At 39.0% G+C, this 17,306-nt stretch overlaps 1 protein-coding gene across 1 annotated transcript in view; it reads right to left on the bottom strand.

Annotated features, from left to right (window-relative positions):
* Positions 1 to 11,189: 11,189 nt before the first annotated feature.
* The window catches only part of TBC1D8B (TBC1 domain family, member 8B (with GRAM domain)), a 63,017-nt gene continuing 56,900 nt past the window's right edge, over positions 11,190 to 17,306 (bottom strand). The window contains exons 19-21 of the mRNA XM_008577848.1: positions 16,478 to 16,534; positions 15,192 to 15,286; positions 11,190 to 13,772 (exon numbers count right to left, since the gene is read on the bottom strand). Of these exons, the coding sequence (XP_008576070.1) occupies positions 13,377 to 13,772; positions 15,192 to 15,286; positions 16,478 to 16,534 (548 nt within the window). The 3' untranslated portion in view covers positions 11,190 to 13,376. The remainder of the gene's footprint in view (positions 13,773 to 15,191; positions 15,287 to 16,477; positions 16,535 to 17,306) is intronic.

Genomic DNA, 17,306 nt, shown 5'->3' with positions numbered 1-17,306 from the left:
CCCTGTAAGAAATTGCTTCCTTCTTAAACTAGCTAGAGTGGCTTCTGAACTCTGAAACTGAACCCTGGCCAATAAAGTATGTAGTACTAGGAGTTCTTGCAGGTGATAGTTTTTCAAGAAAATGGGAAACTGGGATTAGACAATGTGAGGAAAGAGGACTTGGTTTGGTCTGGCCCTGTCGCCTTATATCCAGTTGGGTATGATTCAGCACATCCATTGTAAACAAGTTATGTAAGAGTAAAGTTAGTGCACGTGCGTGCCTGTGTACCCTTTGGATTGTTGCTGCTATTGTGTACTCTTCAGTATGGAAGCCAGCGGCTCTAAACCATTGGTCGGCAGAGCTCGCATCTGAAGAATAAAGCATGTCCACTTTGCCGGTGGCTACTCGGTTTTTCTTTCGCTTACCTGACTCAGGAACTGCACAGGACAGGGCAGAGGGGTCTGTGATCCAGCCTAACAATTGGCGTAGTCAGCAGGATTCTGAGCAGGTAAGGGAGCCATTAGCCCCTTGGGAGGGGGAGGAAATGTGGCTACCCTCAAGTATGTGGTACCAGGCAGCCACTTTCCTGTTGGCTGGGATCTGGCTGTTGCTCACTGTACTACAAGTCAACATGGACCAGGCACCCCATGAAGCAGTGCAGCTTCGATATTTGCAGCAGAAAGCAGACTTGTTGGAAGTGCGGGTACTTGTTCTGGAGGCTGAAGTACAGCAACAGATCACTCCTCCTTCCAACACCGGGGATAATGACGAACCCGATGGTGAGCTGGGGGAGACTGTGTGTCCCCTGGCACGACTTGTTGTGCATCAGAAACTGAAGCATGGACAGCCCATAGGACAAGGTGGGCAACCTGTAGGCAATTCACGAGTGACCCAATTCACTACTTATGTTCTCTACACTCAAGCTGAGTTGGTGGACCTGGGGAAACAGTTTTTCCAGAAACAAGGTGAACCCCTAGCTGCTTGGCTTTTGCAGCTGTGGGACCTAGGGGTGGATGGTGTGATGTGCTCTGGTGAGGAGATGGAAAAGTTAGCTTCCATCACCACACATCTGTCCCTGTGGCAGCAGTTACAGAAAAGCCACAGATATGCACCGGGACGGGATAACCACTCCTTGATGGAATGGGTGAATGAATGCAGCTGTCTGGATTGTGGACAAATGCCGGAGAACTGCCCAAAACTGTGAGTAGATGGCAAACGTATGCCGAGCTGATTCAAATAATTCAGGAGCTGGAGATGTGACAGTCCATATTTAATGTGAACACCCGTGGCCCAGATGATGAATATTTTACCAGCAGCATGAGAGATGCAGTGCTGCAAAATGCCCCATCAACATCCTTTGGGTCACTGATGACAAACTGGCCCCATATGTTGGTCATCCTATACATGAAGTGAGGACCACGATGGCCAGTCTGGGTGAAGTAGAGGGGAGGAGACAAGCAAAGGGGGTCTGAAAGGTGGTGAAGACTAAACCCCAAGAAATGCTTGGGATTTTACCCTGAAGGGACCAAGTAAGACCAGCCATATGCAGATGTGGTTTGACTTGCTTATGGCAGGAGCTGATAGGGAAAAAAATAACTGGCAACCAAATGCGGTCTTTTTTGCCTTGTGGCAACAATTGCACCCTGAAGAGCATTTCACTAAATGTCCAGAAACAGGTGGCAAAGTACGCCTAGTAAATTTAAAAGATTTTTTGGTTACCTCTGTGGAGGCAGATGGACTGTTCTCTTTTGGCTAGGGACCAGGCCGAGGTGCTTGTCTTTTGGGGGCAGATGAGTACCAGAGGGCTCATGTTGAACTGGTAATACATTGTTCTGAGACAAATGTACAGCATGTGTTAGCATTGGTGGATACTGGTGCAGACTCTAGCTTGATACATGGCAACCCAGATAAGTTTCCAGGGGCCACAGTGAATGTTGATGGTTATGGAGGACAGACTATTACAATTAAAGCCGTGTCTTTGCTGCTGAGCACTGAATGATTGCTCCCTTGTGTATATACTGTGTATGTATCTCCGGATCTGAATACATCTTGGGTATAGATGTGCTTTATGGGTTACATCTGCTAACAATGGTTGGAGAATTCCAGCTGTGGATACAGACAGTAAAGCCTGTGCTGCAGGGACATGTGAAGCATGACCCACAGGTGTTACCCAAGCCAAGGCACATGGTCAATGTGAAACAGTATCACTTACCAGGAGGACGTGCAGAGATAGGTGCCATTATATTGGAGCTAGAAAAGGTTGGCATCGTTTGTCCCACACACAGTCCTTTTAACACCCTAGTATGGCCAGTGAAAAAACCTGATGGCACCTGGAAGGTGACTGGACTATTGGGAACTGAACAAAGTAGTGCCTCCTTTGCACATGGCTGTGCCTTCGGTTCATGACTTGACAGATCAGCTGACGACTCAGCTAGGAACTTATCATTATGTACTGGACATTGCAAATGCTTTTTTCTCTATCCCGATCTTGGCTGATAGCCAAGATCAATTTGCCTTCACCTGGGAAGGAAGGCACTGGACTTTTCAAGTGTTGCCCCAAGGCTACCTGTATAGTCCAACCATCTGTCATGGTTTAGTGGCTGGGGACCCAGCATGGTTACAATGTTTCATTATATAGATGATGTCTTACTAACCTCTGATTCTCTTGCAGATTTAACCAAGGTGGCTCCAACACTGCTAGGTCATTTGGAACAATATGAGTGGGCCGTATATAAGGGTCTTCTTACCCTTTGGATCTCTACTTGGAAATATCAGTGGTGGCTGGAAGATCACCAACTCCTGTGGGGACAAGCCATGTGGCAAGAGTTATGGGAATTATGACATGAAAAGGAAGTAACTCTTTTACACATCATAGGACAGTTCCCTTTAGTGAGTCCAGGCAATGATGAAGCTGATGCACTGGCTAAGGTAAGGTGGCTGGAGAGAGCTCCAGTAGCTGATGTAGCTATGCAGCTGGGTGGCTACATTGGAGAACACAGCATGCTGGCTGCAAGACCATGTGGTTTATGGCTCACTGGATGCTGTGTAAACCTGAGAAAGAATGCCCCTGATGGGCAGATGTACCTTTGATGGCTCACCGGATGCTGCATGCAGATAGGCAGAAAACCCGAGAGGAGGATGCTTCTAACATGGTGGCAGGTGGATCTTGTGGGATCACTGCCAGATCAGAGAACTACAGGTATATCTTCACAGCCATTGATACGGCTACTGGTCTTCTGTATGTTTGGTCTAGTAAGGCTCCAGACCAGGTAAGCATTGTTAAGGTGCTGAATAGCCTTATGACCATGTACAGTCGGCCCCTGGTCATAGAGAGTGATAATGGAACCCACTTTACTGGACATGAAGTACAGAAGTGGTCTTCTCAGTTGTCCATTCAGTGGAAGTTACATGTGCCGTATCACCCCAGGCAGTGGGAATGATTGAATGGTACAAGGGTCTTCTCAAAAAGGGACTAAGGCTGTCTTCCCAATCCCAGTCCCTGAAGGGGTGGACCCCGGCAGTTATGGCCGACAGTCAGGTTCTTAAATGGAAGACCCCACAAGGGCGGGCCCTCTTCAGTGGAGGCTCTGTTGCATAGAGCTGCACCACCTGTTCCTGCAACCATTCTTTCCAGGCTGCTAAGCTGGCATGTATTCTGCCAGAGGAATGAGAACTCCCTCCATTGGTGCCAATAACCTTTTTGTCTTTTTGCCCATAGTATTGTGGCTGCAGGCACCAGAGTCGACTGGACACATACATACGTTCACGTGGCCAATGTGTCAGCTTGCTGAGTATGCACCAAGTTTCCTACCAGTGTGGCTGCAGGATTCCTGTGGAAAATCACCCCAGTGACGACTACTAAACAGACATGTATATGGGTGGGGTTTTCGTGGCTAAAGTTGAAAAGATAGGTCTACGGAGACAAGCCTCAAGGTGTATTGAATGTACAATAAGTATGGAGGTTATATGGACGCAAGGGTCAGCCATTCTCACTAAGCGAAGACTGTGGAAGATCTCAGATGTGTAGATCATACAGCAAAAGACCCTGAAGGAATGGAGTGTGAGGAAGTGGAGTTGATTTGGTCAGGCCCTCTTGCCTCATATCTGGCTGGGTATGATTTCAGCACATCCTTTGTAAACAAGTTATGTAAGAGTAGAGTTAGTGTGCATGCATGCCCATGTACCCCTTGGCTCGTTGCCTCTATTGTGTATTCTTCAGTACCGAAGCCAGTGGCTCTGAACTGCTGGTCAGCAGAGCTCGCATCTGAAGAATAAAACAGGTCCACTTTGCAGGCAGCTGCTCAGTTTTTCTTTCACTTACCTGACTCACAGCCTGCACAGGAAGAGGCAGAGGGGTTTGTGATCCAGCCCGACAGATAACCTGGCTGAGTTTGAAAGTAGTGAGAATTGTTAGTATTAGAAGATGAGATATTGGGGGCCAGCCTGTGTCTCACTTGGGAGAGTGTGGTGCTGATAACACCAGGGCCACGAGTTCAGATCCCTATATAGGGATGGCCAGTTAGCTCCCTTGGGAGAGTGTGGTGCAGACAACACCAACTCAAGGGTTAAGATCCCCTTACTGGTCATCTTTAAAAAAAAATGAATATGAGATGATGATGGTAGTCTATGGCACATAATGGCAAACCAATTGAATTATCATCTGTAGGCATTAACAATGAAGTAGTTATTGAAGGCAAGGCTAGATGAACAAGGTACCTGCTACTACAGATGATATTGGCATTAATGATGAGCCCAAGAACTGTGAAGTGGGTTAACTTCTAACTGTGCTCTAGAGTTTAAAGAAGGAAACGCCAATTTGAGGATTTAAATAAGTTCAAGGAACAGAAGAATATGAATTTCTATACTTTGCTTCCTATTGACATAGAGCTGACATAGTCTGATCCTATGGGTTGTTAAATTATAATATACATTGAAATCACAGCCTTATCAGGTCACTTTTGTGAAAGTAATGATATTTATTGGGATAAAGAATGACCCCAAGAATAGAAATGGGGACATTTGGGGGGGGATTCAGATGACTCTAAAAGCTTCACCAATGAGTTTCCCTTGCTCACAGAAGCAGCCTGTTTGATGAGGCTGGTCGTCTTGCTTGAACACCTGAAGTTATTTGTAGGGGAATGTCAACTCTCCTCATGTACCACTCCTATTACCTGTCATTGCCTCCAGATCTCTAACTACAGTCAGATCAGAGTATGTGCCAAGGATACAAATATGAAGTGCGACCTGGAATGAGATAAAAATGTAACATTTTGCTAATTTATAATGGCAGAAGTCTGGAGAATGTGTGGGAATGTATTCTGAGGATGCTATACCATGGAGGAAGAAATGTAATTTTGGATTAGGCCAAATGTATCAACATTTGTATACTTACCAGAGATTCTGGATTCAATTACTAATTTGCCTAATTGGATATGTTTATGTTTGCTCAGTTGGTTGATTGAAGCCAAGGTTCAAAATTAGCCCATATGAAATGAAGTTGATATGCCAGATATCCCTTGGCATGATGTAGAAGAAAAACTCCACAGATTTACAGAGATAGGTACATTGGAGTACATCTATGATATATGACCCACTCACTACATCTTAACCATGTCCCCCAACAGGGCCCAGAGGATGCCTCTACCTCAAGGCATTGAAAATTACATTAATGAGAGGAGGCTCAGTATCCTTGAAACATGCTATAGCGGCCATCTTCCATAGGCCATGGTTTACAGTGAGATGTTACCAGTGACAGAAAATTGCTAATTTCAATTAGAATAATAGGATTCTAGAATTACAGAGACCAAGTGGTAGCATTAATGACCAGAAATGGGGTGAGCAGGTAAACATGATAGGAGCATGGCCAGAGAAGTAATCTGAGTGTTTTGACCTGCAGAGAAGTTTGGTAGTGGCTAATTATTCTTCAGATCCCTTAGAACAAAATAAATGAGCAGTCTATTAATTCCTACTTAATTTGTATAGCCAAAATATTTCTATGTCTGGTGAACAGAGACCTAATTTGAGTCATCATGATGGAGATTCACGGCCTTTCACACGATTTTCAGACCTGAGTCAGTTCATGCACCCAGAGGCCCTTGAAGGGAAAGCCAGGTACACTTGAGGAAGGACCCTGCAATGCCATAAGCATGTGTTATTAATCTTCTAGCTTTTCTTTTTCTTTCTAGCCAGAGGGGCCTGTGACCATTTACCAGGGAAACAATACACTGGGCAAATGGAAACAGACTTTTCAGAGATTATTGAATACTGACTCTACACTCATCTCTGGGGTGAAGGAGCTGGAGGAGGTTAGAACACAGATGTCATCCACTGGTCAGTGTCAGGGCTTATGGAGTCAAGAGACATGGTTTTATCTTGAATCCATTTATAATAGTTTAGTGGATGTGCAAATCCATCATATGGTTGTTTTTAATTCATGAATGCATACTTGAAATAGCCACAATCAGCAAATGACAGATACACACATTTGCTCCCTGACCTGTGTAGTAAGGGCTATTTATTGTAGGAAGGGCCAAATTGAATTCACTGGATCCATCAATACTGTATCCTTGGGGAAATCAGAGATAAGTGAGCATCAAAGATTTGAAGAATGTGTGTGTGCCTGGGAGGTGCGGGATGATGTCTATCACATCCTCATTTAACTTACCTGTTTGCTCCATTGATCCATGTGCCTGTTTTTATGCCAGTTACCATGCTGTTTTGGTTATTATAGCTTTGTAGTATAGTTTAAAGTCAGGTAGTGTTATGCCTCCAGCTTTATTTTTTGGCTCAGGATAGCTTTGGCTATGCATGGTCTTTTGTTATTCCATATAAATGTCTGGATAGTTTTTTCCATTTTTGAGAAAAATGTCATTGGAATTTTGATGAGGATTGTATTGACTCTGTAGAATAGAGAACCCATATATCAACCCATACACCTACAGCCATCTGATCTTTGACAAAGGCACCAAGTCTACACATTGGGGAAGAGACTGCCTCTTCAGCAAATGGTGCTGGGAAAACTGGATATTCTTCATATGTAGGAGAAAGAAACTAGACCCATGCCTCTCACCATACACCAAAATCAACTCAAAATGTATTAAAGAATTAAATATACATCCTGAAACAATAAAACTCCTTAAAGAAAACATAGGGGAAACACTCCAGGATGTTGGAGGGGGTACAGACTTCATGAATATGACCCCAAAAGCACAGGCAACCAAAGGAAAAATAAATAAATGGGATTATATCAAACTAAAAAGCTTCTGCATAGCAAAAGAAATAATAAACAGAGTGAAAAGACAACCATCAGAGTGGGAGAAAATATTTGCAAAATATACATCTGACAAAGGATTAATATCCAGAATATACAATGAACTCAAATAAGTTTACAGCAAAAAACCAAATAACCCAATTAAAAAATGGGCAAAGGAGCTGAATAGGCATTTCTCAAAGGAAGATATATGAATGGACAACAGACACAAGAAAAAATGCTCAACATCACTCAGCATCCAGGAAATGCAAATCAAAACCACTTTGAGATATCATCTCATTACAGTTAGAATGACTAATATCCAAAAGACTGAGAATGATAATACTGGTGAGGTTTCAGAGGAAAAGGAACTTTCATACACTGTTGGTGGGACTGCAAAATGGTGCAGCCTTTATGGAAAATGGTATAGAGGTTCCTCAAACAATTGCAGGTAGATCTACCATATGACCCAGCTATTCCACTGCTGGGAATATATCCAGAGGAATGGAAATCATCATGCCGAAGGGATACCTGTACTCCCACGTTTATTGTAGCATTATTTACAATAGCCAAGAATTGGAACCAGCCCAAATGTCCATCATCAGATGAGTGGATAAGAAAACTGTGGTATATCTACACAATGGAGTAGTACTCTGCTATAAAAAAGAATGAAATACTACCATTTGCAACAACATGGATGGACTTAGAGAAAATTATATTAGGTGAAACAAAGTCAGGCACAGAAAGAGAAATAGCACATGTTCTCACTTATTTGTGGGAGCTAAAAATAAATATACAAAGAAATAAGGGGGGAGGAAGAAGATACAACAATTACAATTCCTTAAACTTGTTAAGACAAGTGAACAGATATGATGTGTGGTGGGGAGGAGAGAGGAACGGGTAAAGGGACACGAAAATCAACTACAATGTATATTGAGAAGTTAAAAGAAAAAAAAAAAACTTGCCTGTTTGGCCTGTGAAGAAGGTAGACAGGTCTTGGAGAATAATAGTAGATAATTAAAATTTAATTATTAATCCCAAACATGTTTTTTAAATTTTATTTATTTATTTATTTTAAAAAGATGACCGGTAAGGGGATCTCAACCCTTGGCTTGGTGTTGTCAGCACCACGCTCAGCCAGTGAGCAAACCGGCCATCCCTATATAGGATCCGAACCCGTGGCCTTGGTGTTATCAGCACCGCACTCTACCAAGTGAGCCACGGGCCGGCCTCCAAACATGTTTTTTTTAAAAAGCTAGATAAATCATAGGAAACTGCAGAACACTGGAAAGATCAAGATCTTAAAAGCAGCCATTAAGAAAAGACATTACCTGCAAAGGAAGACAAGTATAATTAGGAACTAGGACATCTATTGCTTGATGCTTCTGGGATGGGAGAAAGATGTAGTTATGATGACAATGAAAACTGCAGCATAATATGAGATAAAGGATAAAACGTACTTCTTCTGGTGATTACATGCCTAGGAATGTAGCTACTGAAATTTGCCTTGCCTTCAGGGATCTGGTGCTATAGGGCCCCAGCAACACATGTATCAACCTTACTTTAAAGTCAGAGAAACAGATTCCAGCTGATAAGAGCAAAAAAACAAAAACAACAACAAAAATACTTAAAAAAATTTTTTTTAAAGATGACCAGTAAGGGGATCTCAGCCCTTGGCTTGGTGTTGTCAGCACCATGCTCAGCCAGTGAACAAACTGGCCATCCCTACGTAGGATCTGAACCAGTGGCCTTGGTGTTATCAGCACCACACTCTACCGAGTGAGCCACGGGCCGGCCCTAAAATACTTTATTGAAGTGTTTGGCTCGCAGAACCACTAAGAAGCTCCTCACACCCCATCAAAAGGGGGGATTAATTCTGGGCATTCAAAAGAACCAGAGTGTTGATGTGAAAATGCCACCACTGCCACCAGAATGTGCTGTATTCTCCATTATCCCTCCTGCTAGCTATACATTGAGAAATTCCAGGCGGAAGCATCTAATTAACCATTCCTTGGTCATGTGGCTACAAGAGGCAGGGATGCTGGGAAAGCAAACTTCTGGTCTTTTACGGGGTGACAGAGAACTGATCAGTGGTTGTTAGGGGTGGAGAAAGAATATGACTATAAAAAGATAGCATGAAGGACTTGTTTTTTAGGGTGATGGAACTATTCTGTGTTCTAATTGTTGTAGTTATAGGTATACCTGTGTTAAAATTCATAGAAATGTACACACAAAAAAGTTAATTTAAGGGGCCGTCCAGTTAGCTCATTTGGTTAGAGTGCAGTGTTATAACACCAAAGTCCTCCTACCGGCAAGTTTATTGTATAATTAGAAAAAAACAAAATACAACTCATGACCAGTTGCAGAAATGAGTACTATAGTAGCTACCCATAGTTTCTCCCTGTCTTTCTTAGGCACATATTTATATATAATAATTTGTGTCCTTGCTTTTCCTGTACTGTTTTATATAAGGTGAGCTGATGGTAACTTTATAATTCAGTCCACATGTTATAGGATATCAAGATGAGTTTGAGACTGAATTAGGAGAAGTAATTCATTATGCAGGAATACAAAACAAATACACTGCTCAGTGTCCATTCCATCCTCTTAGTGTGCTTCCCTATACTTCAGAGGCTAAAAGGCCAAAAGTAAATTTCCCAGATTCCCTTGCAACTAGGATTCTACATTTATTATAGGCCAAACAGATGCACACACGTGAGACTTGGATGGCAGAAGTGAGGGTGGAGGGCTGCTTCTGTCATTTCTGCTGGTAAACACGTGAAGATGCTTGGCTGTTCTATTTCAGTTTAGTCAGTAGCTTGTGGGTGCTGAGAGGCAGGATGGATCCAAGTAACCCATAGAAACTTGGATCTTCCCTTAGCAGAGAGGATTAGTGCCTTTTTGTTCCTATGAGGGAAATTCATGTTATGATAGGCAGGAGCATGCTGTTGTTGATATTAGGTGTTACTTAGAAGTATAGGAAGAAGGGTTTGTTGCATGGTAAGAGGTGAATAACATAGATTGCTGCTATGGCGGACATACCCTAGGACTCTATGGAGCATCCCCCCATGATCCCCACCACATGATGTTCATGCCTTTGTGTATCCCATCCCCTTCCCTTGAGTATGGGCAGGACCTGTGACTTGCTTTTAACCAACAGAACATGGCAAAAGGGATGAGATATCACTACTGTGATTATGTTACATTATATAAACCACTGTCTTGCTTGCAGATTTGTTCTAGAGAATCTACTTGCTGGCTTGATGAAGTGACCATTTTGGGGAAGCTCACGTGGCAAGGAACTGTGGATAGCCTGTAGAAGCCTAATGGCAGCTGCTAGGAAATGAGTGAAGCCTCTAGGAGCTGAGGGTGGTTTCCAGTTGGCTACCAGCAAGAAGCTGATGCTCTCAGACCTACAATCACAGGAAATGAATTCTGCCAACAGCCTAAGTAAACTTGGAGGTGGATTCTTCCCCAGTTGAGCCTCTATTTGAGAATCGGCCCAGCTGACACCGTGGTTGCAGCCTTGTGAGATCCTAAGCAGAGGACCCAGCTAAGCTGAGCCTGGAGTCCTGATCCACTGAAATGGTGACATAATAAATGTGTTGTGGTAATTCTGTTTTGTTGATGTAAATCATAGTAGGTGGAGAACGGTTCCGGAGGTAGCAGCAGTAGTGACTGGTTTTCATTAAGGCAGGAGGAAGTAGCAGTTTTCTAATTATAAAAGATTTAGCAACTCCCTTGGTGGCCTGGTAGTGGTGTGACTTTGAAAGTTGTTCTTGAAAGCTCAATTTAGTAAGTCCTCCTGATAATTATGTAAGCCTTTTAACATCCAGTAATATTTTTCTGCCAAAACTAATCACAGTGAATTCTGTTCTCTGCAACCGAATCATAACAGATATAGGAGAGAAGTCCTCAGGTGATATCTGAGTTAAGTGTAAATAATAAAGTACATCATAGTAAACAATATTAATCTCTTTAATTAACCATTTTTCATGTTTAATATAATAGATTCATAGTATTTATTTTTATAAAGACAAGTAAAGCCATCTTATAACATTTAATTTAAAGTAGAAGGTAGAATGCACTGGTTCAGTTTGACACGAATACATAAAACTTGTAATATTAAGAACAACCATTTGCTTAACAAGGCAGCAGCTATAAAACTATACTGTGTTCAGCTTGTTTCTCCTGCAGACTCAGAAAATAAATGTTTATCTTTTTAACTTACTTTTATAATCTTTTTGCAACTCAAAAATCTCTAAGTATCCAATTTTCATTAATCTAGGCTAAAATACAATATTCAGTAATCTTCACTATTATGACTTTAAAATCATATCAAATATTAACATATACTCTTAAGAAAGTATCTTTTTTAAAAATACAACTGACAAAATATTCAAAGTGTGTACAATAGTGCCTTTGTGTATGAGCACATACCATGTGTCTTTCTAGAACTACTGTAGTATAATTTAACAATCATTGCATAATAGATGTATGATAGTTTTCATATCTCTAAAATTTGGATATACTTCAGCAAATCATTTCTAGAAAAGGTACAGATGACCATTTACCAACTACCTCTTTAAGTGGTAATTTCCTTGAAAAGACGAGGTTGATCAAATCATTTAAAAGACATTACAGGTAAGAGTTTCGCCAAACCCAATTTATGGAACTTTCCAAGGCTCAACTAAAATTCTTGAGCTTCTCTGAAAATAACATTCTGTGGTGACGAAGCCCTCTGTGTTAGGCCTTGTTCACAGTGGATTTTTGCCAAAGGCTGATTGTACCAATTCCTTCCCAGACAGGGAGACTTCTTGGGTCACTCTGAAGGAGGTCTGCCCTTTCATTGTTTCACATCTAGAAAAGGCAACGGGCCTAAAACCAAAGTCTTTTGTAAAAGAAAGAAGCTCTAATGGATAATTTCTCCTTCAATTTCCTAAGTCAACTGATTAACAAACTACTTTTGTCAGAAATAGTACAGGAAAGTTAACAAGTGTGATTTGCTTGTTTTGTTTTTTAAAGTGCTAACAAAGCCCATCATCTCTACATGGACTGTCTTTGTAATGACTGAAATATAAGCAGCATAAAGTATGTACAAATCACACATCTAAATCAGATAGTCAAAACTTCTTAGATAGATGCCCGCAATTCTATACATTCCCTTGGCAATTGTTACATACAAGTATACTTGTGCTTGCCAGACTAATACAATTTTTCAGTCTTAGTGTAACTGTTCTTTACTAGCTAACGTAAATTAAAGCACGACTGGTGAAAATCCAGAATCTAAAGCTAGAACCAAAGCAGTCACAAGCTACTCTGAGACAAATGTCACAAACAGCAGTGCTCAGAAGAATTTCTAGTAATTTCTCAGTATAACAAGAGACTTAGTCAATTGAACTGTTTCTTAACTCTTCTCAAAAAGCTGGCTTTAACCAGCTTAAATCCAAATCCAACATTGTTTTTCTTTATAACAGCCCAGAGTTTAGAGTTCTTGATTTGTTTTTATTACTCATAGAGTTAGCAATGTGAGTCAGCAGCTTCTGAATTCCTCAGGTAGTAAAAATGAAGAAGTTACTAAAAAACCATTTATTACTAGAAGATTGAATGAGATTAACTTAAAAGTTAATAATATTTCAGTTAGGTAACTTGAAAATGAGGACCCCAAATGATAATCTTCTAGATAACTTAGGCTACAGGTAAAAGAGCCCAGTTTTCTAAAGCATTGTAATAGGACTGAAATAATGTGGAAAGTAGGGTTTATCGGTATGACACATCAGCAGCACTAATACGCAAACATAACATCGTCTTTTCAAAATCATCAGTAACTCATATGTAAATAGCAGCACAAGCTAGTAATTTTAACTAAAAATGATATTGTGGTGCCCTCTGGTGGTAACATTTAGCACACTCCCCTGATATTGCATATCTTGTGAAATATAAAAAGTATATTTGTATTTGAGAATATCAAAATTTAAGACCATCACAAAGGAATGAATCATTGTGCTTCCAAATCTCTCTCTCTTTTTTTGCTTTCAAACACATTGGTAACAAGATAAATCCCTGAGACCTATTCCAGGAATCAAGCTAACAGCTACAGGAATCTTGGTAAACTTGTTTATAGTAGGCAATTCCTGTCAAGATGATTTACATCTTGGTTCTAGACCTTAACTGAGAGGTTTTTGCATTTTCTAGCTTGGCTTTTACATCTACAGGTTTCTCAAAAAACCTCACCAGTGCAGGTTCATTCAACAGAGATGCAAGAATCTGTTCAAATGCTAATGACCACTGAGGTTCCTCCCTATGAGAAGAGGAATCTTTCTCCAAGTGGCTCTCTGTTATCCCCTCACTGGGACCTCCAGAAGCACAGACTGTACCAGAGAATTCCTTAGCTGACGATGTAGGGCTATGTAGTTTCCTTCCAACTTCTTCTATCCTGAGCAACAGGCTGGTTACAACAGCAATGGCTTGATATAATGACTCTTCTTCAGGGTCCTCATGAAATAAGTTATAGAGAGTCTTTGAAAACTGAATAAATTGTGACTAGAAGACACAAGTTGAAAATATTACATTTGAATATTAGACTTAGGAAATATAAAGAGAACTTATAAGTGAATAGTCTCCTATATAGAATTTGTACAATATAACCTTTATCTTAGAAGTTGTAAGAATTGATGATTAATCCAAAAATAAATCTTGGTTCTAGAAAGATGACTATTAACCACGGAAGAAAATTTCATTTAAGTCCTCTCATTTTTTGCCTAATAGCAGTACACTATATCCAGGCTAATTCCTGGACAGTTTTCCTACCAGCATTACTTCAATGGTAGGTGGTATTTTTAATTAGGCAAAGTCTCATATTTCTCTACATGTAAATCATGGTCTCATTAACCAATCTTAAAAAAAGGAATTAAGAATGGGTTCCACATGATCTCCTCAATGGGCTACAGTGCACAGCTCAGCTAGGATGACTTAAATTTAGAGAAAAATGACTTTAGGACCTATCTAGTAGTGCAAGGTAGCTCTAAGGAACCCATTTGGACATGTTTCTCTTTAAAGGCTGAGGTGGGGCCTCAGTGGAGAGATAAACTGGTTTGTCTGCTAATTGCCCCTAGATAAGCCATAGACATTCCTAGAAGATATTTGTCAATTTAAAAAAGCAATTGCAACACAAGAGTCCTATAAGTCAATCCTACCAGAAAAGTTTACTTGTAAACAGAAAGCAAATATAAAGGCTATACTTCATAAGAATATATTGTAACAAACATTTAAATTTTCTTTCTTTCTTCCTTAGTCTATAGTACTATTCATTTATAATAATTTTAGAATATATCACATTGACTCATTTTAATAAGTATTTATTCAACTACCAAATTTCACAGCTCATTATGAAATACTAAGTTATTTGATAGCTCCCATTTTGGTACAGTTCTGGGGATACTCAGTATTTGTATCAACCAGATTTTAATTAAAATTAAAATAACGAACATATTCAGACTGGGTAGTATATAAGAAAGAGGTGAATTTAAAATTTGTCAATAGTAGCCATTAGTATTTTCTGAGTGGGTTCAAGTATAAAATTATTAGGAACCAGGGTGTGACCTATCTTAGTTAATTTTTTATTCCTAGTACCTAGCATTGGGCTCAGCATCTATTAGGCACTAAAAAAATATTTACTGGATAAATGAACATTTTCAATAAAGCTGGAAGTATGTGATACATACCTTTTTTTTATAGGTACAAATGTCATAGAAGAGGAACTATCTGAAACACTAGATACATTTAAGTGTTTAAAGTAAAAAATCTGTTCTCACTCTTCCATGCTCATCAGAAGCTTACAGAGATGATACAAGAATTATTTAATTATTTTTGTAATAGCATGTTAGTTATTTTAGAGTTGGTTACATTTGTATTCATACAAAAAAGCAAGAATCTAGAATTTTCTCTTTGATAATACTATACCTGATTCATTCTTGGTAAATCCTTGTTTTTTTCTTTTCTGGAAAGCTCATCTTGCCATTGATTTAGATATGCTTGAATATCAGTTTTTCCTTTGCCTGAATGAGGTGAGTAAAACCATTTCATAATGAACAGCCAAAACTCAAAAAGAATAATTATTTTCCCAAATCTCAAAAAGAATAATTATGATTGAAAGATATTTCACTGAGATGTAAGACTCCATCTCTTTTAATCCAGGTCATGATCTGAATTTACCTTTTATTTCACCCAAGATGACATTAATTTGACTTTATTAATAATTAAGATCCCTTGAAAACTGAGTTGAAATGCTGGGGAAGTTATTATATTTAAATAGATCCTCAGTAATTGATTATTTTTTAACTAAACATTATTCAAAAACAGAAAAAGAATGATGGGCTTTTGCAATTTGACAGCCTCTATCAAAACAATAAATGTGCATACTATTTGATCCAGCATTCCCCCACATCTATGAATTTATCTTATCCTAAAGAAATATTTGTAAAATTATCCTAAAATGTAAGTATAAAAATGTTTGTTGAAGCACATTTTGCAATAAAAATAATTGGAAACAACCTAAATGTTCATCACATTAGTTATTAAAATAAATAATGGTACAACCAAGCAATAAAATACTCTGCACCTATTAAAAAGAATAAGGTAGATTCAAGTGTACTGACATAAAAAGATGTCCATGATATATTGCAAAATCAGAAAAGCGAATTGTAAAGCAGTATTTATGAAATGTTTATTTTTTTAAAACAGAGATGTGTACATATTTTTGTATATATATAGAAACAGTTCTGGAAAAGATATAGACAAAAATGTTTGTGGCCTTTACTTTTGGGTGGAGTTAGGTTGGGTAGGAGAGCTTAGGTACTATATGAATTTCTTTTATGAGGATTCTCTATTATTTTTGTAATTAAAAATAATTACTTTAAAAATAAAATTTGGGTCATTTACTACTGTATTTTCTATAACTTCTGAGACTTATGTATCAAGAGAAGAAAGAATAAATTGTTAAACTAACACAAAGGAACTGAAAAAGCTCTCAGGACAAATCAATAGCCTTTATAAGAAATCCATTTGTACACTGTGATGTTTTGATATATGTATACACTGTGAAATGATTACCACAATAAAGCTAATAAACCTATCCATCACTTCAAAAAAAAAAAAAAAAAAAGAAATCTATTTTCCCCCTTTCTAGTTATCCCTATGTACAAAAACAATAACTTAATAAACTAAATGATATTCCTAGACCATATTACCTTTTTCAGGGATGATTTTTACTGATTCTGCTTCCTTCTCATTTGCAGTCTTGGAAACTAGAGGAAAAGATGGCAAATGCATTTTGTAAAATATTTAACAAATACCTTTTAAAATAATATTTCATATAAAGACTTACAAGCACTTGTTATTTTTTTGATTCAGCAAACCAATTTCAGCTGAACTGGCCTCTTGTCATTAGAAGACAAAGTATTCAAAAACTTTTGTAGTAAAAAGAACACTGGGAAAAAAATCTGGATTAAAAAAAACAGAGAAGGAAATGTACCAAATAATAAGTATTTATTTCTGGGTGGCATTTTTTTCTTTGTGACATTCCTCAAATTAAATTGTATTACTTTTATTATCAGGAAAAAAACCCAACACATACTGGAAGCCAGAAGACTGAGCTACTGAGTCCTGATTGTGGCAATAACTCATTACGAAACCTTGCACAAGTCACTTTTCTCTGGGCCTTAGTGCCCTTACCTATAAAATGAAGGGATCTGACTAATTGATTTGTAAGGTTTCTTCAAACTTAATGTTCAAACACTTTAACATACAGTAACCACAAATATACATTAATCAGGACTTGTCCCTTTATAATAAATTGCATATCTTTAAAAATGAAACAAAGGACACAAAAATAAGCTCACATCACTGCCAAATTATGTCTTGGAGACAAACTTATCCCTGTCTCCTACACCTACAGTGATTTATAATAAGTATCCACTGTTTGAATAATAGCTATGACCTTCAATCGTCAAAGATTCTATTGTCTTTACTGTATTTTATCAAGGCATGAAAATGGTCTGATGCATTTTAGAAATTTCT

This window comes from Galeopterus variegatus, unplaced genomic scaffold, assembly GCF_000696425.1.
Source record: "Galeopterus variegatus unplaced genomic scaffold, G_variegatus-3.0.2 Scaffold1587, whole genome shotgun sequence".
Lineage (NCBI taxonomy): Eukaryota > Metazoa > Chordata > Mammalia > Dermoptera > Cynocephalidae > Galeopterus > Galeopterus variegatus.
Note: the sequence above shows the minus strand (reverse complement) of the source record. Positions and strands in the feature narration are given on the sequence as shown.